Genomic DNA, 9040 nt, shown 5'->3' on the forward strand with positions numbered 1-9040 from the left:
CCCATTTCCTCTGTCATATTCCCTCTTTCTGTCTCTGTATATCACAGCTATGATCTCCCTTTCTCACCTTTCTCTTCATCCCTCAGTTTGTTTCTGCCTTTGTCCCGACAATGGAAAACTGTCCACCTTCACCGCGAATTCATTCTTAATCCTACGAAAAGCGAAACTTGAAACGTATTGCACAGTGAGACAGAAACCTCTGGCTGTTTTTCCTGCGATCCAGATTGGAGGCGGAGCGGTGGAGGAAAGTGCGCAAGAAATTATCCCATCATTGACTAAACAACACATTTTCTATCACAATGACCCTCTGATTTGCTATAGAAAAGGTGTTTCTCTACCATTCGAACACCAAATTTGGCTTTTCAGCAGTTGGAAGAATTATATTTAGGAGGAAAAAAGAGTAGCGTCCCTGGGTGGGCTCGAACCACCAACCTTTCGGTTAACAGCCGAACGCGCTAACCGATTGCGCCACAGAGACTGCGATAACTGCTTGTGTGGCAGTGAGCGAAGTCAATGATAGTGAGCATGCGACGAAGCGGAAGTCAGAACGGAAATCCTGCAATAGGCAAAAGAAATCGGCCCCGGGTGAGAAAGGGAAGGGTCCCGATCCGGGGAGGGAAAGTGGCCGGACACGCACACCTCTCCTCCATTGGCTCTGGAGGGGTTAGATGAGGGAAATCTCGGAACGTCCGTGTTCAGAATGACCTCAGACTTGGGGATACCGTGCAATGAAGCTGCTGAGAGTCCCCCAAAGCAGAACAATTTTCGACCTCCAAACCTCCCCTTTGCAGCTGAACCTCTGCAGCTGCAGAATACCCTCCTCCCGCCCCTCCCCTTCGTGTTATTAAATATGCACTTAATGGGTGCCTCCTAAGTACCAGGCGCCGTTCTAGGCCGGCTAATGTCCAGAGCCCAGCACAATGCCCGGCACACAATAGCTGTAAGGATTCCTGGAATAAATGAAACAAGCCAGCATGGGTTATAAACGCGACCCATACAGCGTGTTGATAAGCAACACCGTAGCCCTTCCGCCGGGGCGGCGGCGCGGTATTTCGGGCTTCTGCAACCGAAACGCGCCGCAGGTCTGGCACCCAGTCTTCCAAGTCCCGAGACCAGGTCCTCCGCGATCCCAGCATGCACCGCGACGACAGGTCCTTCCGCACTCACAGTGACTTTTCACTTTCGCCTTTCCAGCCTTCGTTTTGGCCTCTCAATCAAACATTCCATGCTGGTGATTGACAGGGATACCTAACCAATAGGAAACCAAAATATCCCGGAAAGGTCGGCCTTCAGCCAATAGAAAGAAAACAGCGAGGGTGGTTGCACAGTAAGGGCCGTAGCGGGTTTGCTGGAATTGTGGCGATTGGGGTTCTTACTACACTGCAATCATGGTGAGATGGGGCGCCAGGAGAAGGAACTCGGGGTGGGATTGAGGAACTGGGAGGGGGGTCATGGGGAGTTTGAAAGGCGGAGAGGGCCTGGTGGTCGACTGAAGGAAGCGGCTCCGGTTTGAAGGGGCGCGCACCCGGGTGAGGATCACGGTGAGTGAATGAGGCTCCTCGCAGCCCCGTAGGACTTAACTCAGAACTGAAATTCGGGGCGTCCAGGCGCCTCCAGAGTGGAGAACGGTGTGTACAGGAGCCTCTGGATCAGGGATTGGGCCAAGGGTTTTGGCCGCCCTTGGCTCCTCGCGCTGAGCCCCTCCACTCTGTCTGTCCTAGTCTATCATGTCCTATAACGGAGGGGCCGTCATGGCCATGAAGGGGAAGGACTGTGTCGCCATCGCTGCCGACAGGCGCTTCGGAATTCAGGCCCAGATGGTGACCACGGATTTCCAGAAGATCTTTCCCATGGGCGACCGGCTATACATCGGCCTGGCCGGGCTAGCGACTGACGTTCAGACCGTGTAAGTGTCGGGGATCCCCGCCCACACCCAGGCCTCTTGGACAAACCTTGCCTGGCGCCTTGAGTGGCTTGAGTGTCAGTCATTTACCAAACGGCTTCAGGGAATTTGAATCTTTGCCAGACACCGTAAGCGACGCAGAGTTGTAGCCTAGCCACCTTACACCAGCATTTACTCTGTGCCAGACCCAGTGGAAAGCCCCTTACCTGCACGGACTCATTGAATCCTCTTCTCGACATTGCCGTGGTGCTGTGCTGTTTTGCGGATCAGGGAACCGAGGGTCTTGCCCAAGATGCAAGCTAATGAACGTGAGCCAGGATCCCACACAGGTCCCTAGCCAAAGCGAGCACTCAGTCCCTGAAGAACTTAGGTTTAGGTGGGAGACAAGGCAGGCAGGCAGAAAGATAACCGACCCATTATGAGCTGGTGCTTATTAACTGCTGGATTAGTTACCTAGATTAGTGATTGTCCTGTGATTTGAGACAAGGAAGGGTATTGGAAATTAAATAGGTAGCTATTGGGATAGTCCAGGTGGGAGGGGTTTGGGTCCTAATGGGGTGGTGGTGATGGGAAAGCAAAGGAAGGCATTTCTGACAGTTGTAGCCGGCCAGCCTTAGTGCCTACTTGGACATTGTGAGTCCAAAGAATCATTCATTGAGGTTGGAGTTCGTGTCTTCTATCTGTTACTAGTGTCTAGACTAGTTACCTGGCATGTAGGTAAATGGTAAATTTCTGTTTTGAACATGTCGACTAAAATACAGTAATTGAGAGGAGTAGGTTTAGAGGGAGGAAATGACTTTGAGTTTGACACTAATTTTGAGGGGACAAGACATGCCAGGTAGAAACATCTTGTGAGCCGTTGGGGTGCAAAATCATCTCGCAGGGCTGGAGCGGAACTGGTGAACTGTTGAGCCTATGGGAACAGATTCTGGAGGGACAAAAGAGAGGGGAAATACGCTCCAGTTCAAGAGCTCAACTGTGTGATTAGCAGCGGGGCTGGGAGAGAAGCCAGAGGGAGAGACTCAAGATAGGGTTTCAAGAGGGGAGGTGCGGTCACAGGTGATGACAGGCCCTTCAGGAAGATGGTGGCCTGAGGAGCAGCAGCTCCTGGACTTTGTTTCTAGCAGATGGAGAGACCAGTCCACTAATGTGGGTGGAAGTTAGGCAGAAAAGTTCTCTTATTTCCCTTAAAACTCCCTAAGTCTCAAGAACGTGTAAATTGGAAATTACCTCTACGATGTAACTCAACCAGCCGCTTCCTGCCAGTTCTGGTGGAATCAGAGAGTGATAGCATGGAGTTCCAGTCAGTGCGTGGCGCCCTAACCCTTCCCCTCTCCAGGCACTGCTGCTCTCCTCTCACCATTTCCTTTCCTCCAGGAGGTTTTTCTCACTGCGCTTGCTTGCTTGTGGGCAGTAATTGCTCATTGTGTTAGGAGTTCGCTTCCTCATTTTTAAGGTAAAACTAAAGTCATGTCTGAGGCTCTTTGTCCTGGTGGCCCGTGACTCTTTGCTTTGCTTCTGGCAGGTATGACATTAGTCTGCTCCCTGCAGGGCCCTGTCCCTGGGCTCTCAGATGGCACTGGAGGAGTCGTGGCCTTTTTTCTTAGGCACCTTCCAGTCCCTTAGGTGCAGAAGCTGCTGCTTAAGACATGTAAGACTTTGCAGTTTTCCAAGCACCTTGTCGTATACCCATATATGATCTCGCCACCAGGTGATTTATTTTTCCCTCATCTCATGGATGGAAAAATTAAGTTGGAGGAAGAAGGCTCAGCCTGGGTCAGCTCTCAGCCCACTGCTCCTTCTACTGTAAGCTGCCATGGCCAGGTCTGCAGCATACTCCTGCCATGGGTGTTGAAGGAAGGAGCTGTGCATTTTATTGTATATTAGTTATTCCTCAGAAAAAGAGGGTGAAAACCTCCCCTCAAAAATGTTTGGGAGCCCTGGCTGGTGTGGCTCAGTGGATTGAGTGCTGACCTGCAAACTGAAGGGTTGCTGGTTCGATTCCCGTCAGGGCACATGCCTGGGTTGCAGGCCAGGTCCCCAGTGGGGGGTGCGTGAGAGGCAACCACACAATGATGTTTCTCTCCCTCCTTTCCCCTCCCTCTAAAAATAAGTAAATATAATCTTTTTAAAAAGTATGGAAAAGGGTTAGTACAGTGGTGTGTTTGCAGGTGTTAAATGTTGGACAAGTCCTGAAACATGGGCTTGAGATTGGAATTCTGGTGAGAAAATCACTGGGAGGGGAAGCGAGGAGTCTACCAAGGGCTATGATTGTGTGTCTTCCTATGTAACCCCTGACCTCCACAGATTTGGACACTCGGGGACAGTCAGCAGTGACTTACTCATTTTCCTCTTCCTCCCACAGTGCCCAGCGCCTCAAGTTCCGACTGAACCTGTATGAGCTGAAGGAGGGCCGGCCGATCAAGCCTTACACCCTCATGAGCATGGTGGCCAACCTCCTGTATGAGAAGCGGTGAGCGCGAACGCAGCAGGTCCCAGAATAGTGTTTTGTTTAGTGTGGTTTTGTAACGAGGATGAGATGCCATAGGAGCTAACTCAGTTCATCTATGATACAGTTAGTTACATTTACATCATTTCACCTAAAGTCACAGACCCTATCTACAATGTTAAGTGAGGATTTCCTACATAGCCTGGGACTTGGAGAATCAGAAACCTTCGATTGGCCAAGTAGCCATGTAGTATGGAGCGGTGCCCAGGAAGGGGATCCCTCCTCATTCTCCCATTGTTTGCAAGACAATATCTTACCCAATTTTATGGGTCTGTTTTCAGAGGGCCTGACTACCACATGGGAAAGAAAAGGCTACTTCAGAAGGTAGGGAATGCAAATAGCAAATAAACTTGCTTCTAGGCAGCACAGTTACGCACCCCCAGAGCACCCTGCTGCCTCCCAGCCAGGAGCCACCATTACTCCAAAGCTAATTCTGTGACAGATTCTCTGGAGTAGCGGGGAACCTGGCGGTGGGTGTGTAGATTTTGGTCCGTTCTCTTTAAGGACTTCATGATGAGAAAAGAAGGGGCGTCACTGTAGAAGTCTCTGCAGAAGCTGGGGTGGAACTGAAGGGAGAAAGAACCCTGGAGTCCTTTCCCCGCCCACCTCCGGGCAAAACTGGGTGGCAAGAACACAAGTTCAGCTTTTTTTTCTTTTTGATTTTTTTTCCTTTTCTTAAACTTTATGATTTGGGAATAAGTTTAGACTTAAAGAAAAAGTTGCGTGAATACTTTTTAGCTTTCAAAGCTAAGTCTTTGCTACCTGGAGCGTATTATTGCCTTTTTCGTACTAAAAAGTTGAAGAAAGGACTACTTTTTTTTTTTTTTTTTTTAGGTATAAGTTAATATCGTCAGCTGTTTATCCTTATAAACTACCTCAGATCTTTTTTTGAAAGGAGTGGAGGTATGGATGTGTAAATAGAGGATTCAATGGTGCTAGGACCGGGACTAGGGTAGGATAGGTTATATAAGGAAGAGAGAGTCAGGGGTGAGAAGGATAGAAGGCAAGTTGTCAGAGGAAAAAGAAGGGAAATCTCAGGGCACTGCCAGATGCCAGGAGAGGGTGAACGAGTTCATCAAAGCTGGCCACAGGGCTAGGGGATCTTCCCAAACAGGCCGTCCGTTTCCCTCCCTGGGTCTGGGCCAGGGCGTTGTCTGAATAGGCCTTAACAGGAAAGTACATGTTCTCGAGTTCTGGTTTCTCTCTGCTCCTGGCCCCACAGGTTTGGCCCCTACTACACCGAGCCAGTCATTGCCGGCTTGGACCCGAAGACCTTTAAGCCCTTCATTTGCTCTCTAGACCTCATTGGCTGCCCCATGGTGACTGATGACTTTGTGGTCAGTGGCACCTGTGCCGAACAAATGTACGGGATGTGTGAGTCCCTCTGGGAGCCTGACATGGTGAGTTGGTTGCATGGAGTGGGCTGGGCTCTGGGGCACCTCCCCCTCCTTGGCCATCAGGGAAGAATGTGTTTACCTTGCAGGTAATGGGGAGAATGGTGCAGGTAGGAGGGAAAGCCACAGCTTAGAGCCAGAAACTCCATCCGCCAGGGCCTTGGGGTGGGCTGGCTGGCTCCAGGGGAGAACGTCTTCTGTTAGGGGACTGCAGCCAGTTACTTGTGTAACAAATAATTCCTCCCATTGGGTTTCCAGGGGTTTTACATTGATTCATTTAACAAACATTTAACAAGGTGTGAAGCGAAGAGTTAGAGGCAGCTTAATAGAATGGGCTCTGGAGCCGGGTTGTCTGGGCTGGGAAACCAGCTCCACCCACTTAGTTATGTTCTTGGGTAAGTCCATGGACTTCTCTGCCCCCATTCCCTGAGCTGTAAAATGAGGGTACTAATAGAACCCACCTTATGTAAATGAAGGTGTGAGGAAGACGCGTGGAAAGATTGGAACAGAGCCTGACGGTGAGGCTTGTCTGCTGCGCCAGCTCTGTCAGGCTCTGGAGAAACCAGGTGGTCTGTCTTCGGGGCTCGCTGCAGACACCCAAATACCTATTAAAATGCAGTTTGCCAGGAGGAGGCAGAGGAAGAAAGGAAGGGCTTGGCTGGCAGCAGGAACAGCCTGTGCAAGGGTGCAGGTGGGGCCCAGCGTGTTCAGAGACTGGAAAGGGCACTGGGGCTGCTGGAGTGTGGGCGGGACACCAGGGGATGGGGCCCTGGATGCCGAGCCTAGTTCGAACTTTTTCTTTCGGCATGGTGCCAAAGGCAGGAAGAAACCTGAGGGAACTAAAGGCCGGCAGTAGATGGCACAGGCTCTTGTGGTCACTGGCAGGAGGCACTGAGGCCCTGAGCAAAGATCGCCGCGGTGGGAGAGTGGGCAGCCAGAGTCTGGAGGACTTGGTCCTTTAGAGCAGAAGCCAGGGAGGTGGAGATATTGAGGACTCCTGAGTTTTCTGGCTAAACCAATGAAGAGAGAGAATGAAGACGGGACAAGTCCCGGTGGAAACGTGTTGTCGTGGCTGGGCAGGTTGAGTTTTGAAGGACCTGCGTGACACCCAGGGGTGAGTCCATCTGACAGCCGACGTGGGAGCCAGATGAGGAGTCTTCTCTCCATTTTACAGGAGCGGAATTGAGGCTTAGTGAAGGGACAGAAGACGTGCCCGAGGTCACACTGCTGACTAGAGGAGGAAGTGCAGGGCCTAAACTTTCACTCACATACTGCTTCCTTCTCAGAAGGAGCTGAGGGGCCTTTAACTTTCAGCACAGGAGGGGCCCCAGCTGGGGCCCTCGAGCCTAGAAAAAAGAGACTTGAGGGGCCAGAGCAAGTCAGGGTCTGCGGGTGTGGGGACCGAGACTGCTGCTCTGTCGGCAGGACCCAGACCACCTGTTTGAGACCATCTCACAAGCCATGCTGAATGCGGTGGACCGAGACGCGGTGTCCGGCATGGGGGTCATCGTCCACGTCATGTGAGTGTGAGCGGAGCATCTAGACGCTCTGCAGACATTCCCCCCACACTGACGCCCCATCTTCCCAGCCCCCCACTCAGGTGTGACATAAGGCCTTTGTGGCAGAAACAGGATAGAAATCCGTGCTTCCCTGAGGGGGGCGGCTGAGAGCCTGCTGATTCTCCCGACCTCCATCCCGTGAGGTGCCCCCCATGACCCCGGGTCTCTCCCCTTGTTCACAATAGACCGAAAGGGTCCTTAAGGGTCCCGAAAGTCACAGGGATCTGTCATGCGCCCACTGTGGGTTGATTAAAATACTGGATGGCTCCCTTCCCCTCACCCAACCCCCACTTGTGTAGAGCCCACAACTGCATGAAGCACTGGGCTCTGGGAGCTGTTGCCCAGTGGTCTGTTTGCCTTCTGTTCTCTGCCTGCCATCCCCTTTCCCCTCGTATCTGTTGGGGGCTGTGCTCTGCACCCTGACCGGATGAAACAGATGCTCTCCCGCTGCTCTCCTTGGGTATGTCCCAGAATGAGCGCTGGGACCCCTTGTTGTGGGAGAGCCTGCTTAATTCCCAGGGAAACGACTGGGACTGAGAATGCATGGCCCCAAAGTTCGTTTATGATCCTGGGGTGAATCCCGTCCCATCAGCTTCCTGAGCTACTTGTTCTCCAGGCCTGGGGGAGCTCCTTCCCTTTGGAGGGCTTCCCAGTCCGCCCCGAACCATCTCAGCTCTCTCTCGATGGTCCCACCTACAGAAAACCCTCACTAGAGTCGCCCCGTTTCTCCATTCCCCCTTTCCTCCCTTCAGGCTGAGGAAACAGGGAACATTAACATTCATGAGTGACAGGGGCAGTCAGATCGGTTAGGACAGCCACCTGGCCTGCAGTCTCAACGTTTTGTGATTCTTTCCCCTCTGCAGTGAGAAGGACAAAATCACCACCAGGACACTGAAGGCCCGAATGGACTAACCCTGTTCCCAGAGCTCATGTTCCTGTTTGTTTTTATTTTTGTTTTTTAAGTAAAGTACTTTTTCTTTCACTCCTGCTTAAGTCTTTCTCCATAGCTCCCTGTCCCGATCTGGGTAATTACAAGCAGCTCCTCAGGGTATAGCGCAGCCCTGGGGCGTTCTGACCGACAGCATGTCCATTGGCCCACGGGTGGGGACGATGTCTACACGTCACGTGTTGAGTGCCTGCTGTGAGCTAGGCCCTGCCTGCACGAAGCGCCTTGCACGTGCTGGAACTCAATCATAGTGACTTAAGGTAGCTGACGTCACTCTCCTTTAAGGGCAGTTAAATAATTTGCTCAGGATCACCTTAACAAGCGGCAGAGCAAAGACGTAAACCCACGTTCCATTTGGCTTCAAAGTCAAGAACCCTTTGCACTGAGCCCTACTGGAAAACCCCGAAGTCCTCTTTCATTGTTTCAGGGGGAGATCTGGCCGGGCACCCACAAATAATATCCTGTCGATCAGTGTCTCTTGACCTTGGCTGCACAGTAGTCACCTGGGGAGCTTCTAAAACAGATTAGTGGATCCCAGCCCTCAAGATTCTTATTTAGTTGGCCTCATAAAGGGGCCCGAGCACCTGTCTTTTCTAAAAGTTCCCCAAGTGAGTCTACTTTGCAACCTACAGTAGATGCCCTAACAAGCAAGTCTGTGTGTGGCATAGTGGTTCCCAAACTTTAGCCCCCATCACCTGGAAGGCTGTTCAAACAGTTCCTGGTTCAGAT

At 51.7% G+C, this 9040-nt stretch overlaps 1 protein-coding gene and 1 non-coding gene across 2 annotated transcripts; one reads left to right on the top strand and one right to left on the bottom strand.

Moving 5' to 3' along the window:
• Positions 1-404: 404 nt before the first annotated feature.
• TRNAN-GUU (transfer RNA asparagine (anticodon GUU)) lies at positions 405-478 on the bottom strand. Its single transcript has one exon. It is a non-coding gene; the product is annotated as a tRNA-Asn (tRNA).
• Positions 479-1239: 761 nt separating this feature from the next.
• Positions 1240-8347, top strand: PSMB3 (proteasome 20S subunit beta 3). The gene is made up of 6 exons (XM_024573410.3): positions 1240-1391; positions 1722-1906; positions 4269-4376; positions 5635-5812; positions 7232-7326; positions 8229-8347. Exons 1-6 carry the CDS (start codon positions 1389-1391, stop codon positions 8275-8277), a joined length of 618 nt encoding a protein of 205 aa, XP_024429178.1. The 5' UTR covers positions 1240-1388; the 3' UTR covers positions 8278-8347.
• Positions 8348-9040: the final 693 nt, after the last annotated feature.

Source organism: Desmodus rotundus, chromosome 9 (genome assembly GCF_022682495.2).
Source record: "Desmodus rotundus isolate HL8 chromosome 9, HLdesRot8A.1, whole genome shotgun sequence".
NCBI classification, from domain to species: domain Eukaryota; kingdom Metazoa; phylum Chordata; class Mammalia; order Chiroptera; family Phyllostomidae; genus Desmodus; species Desmodus rotundus.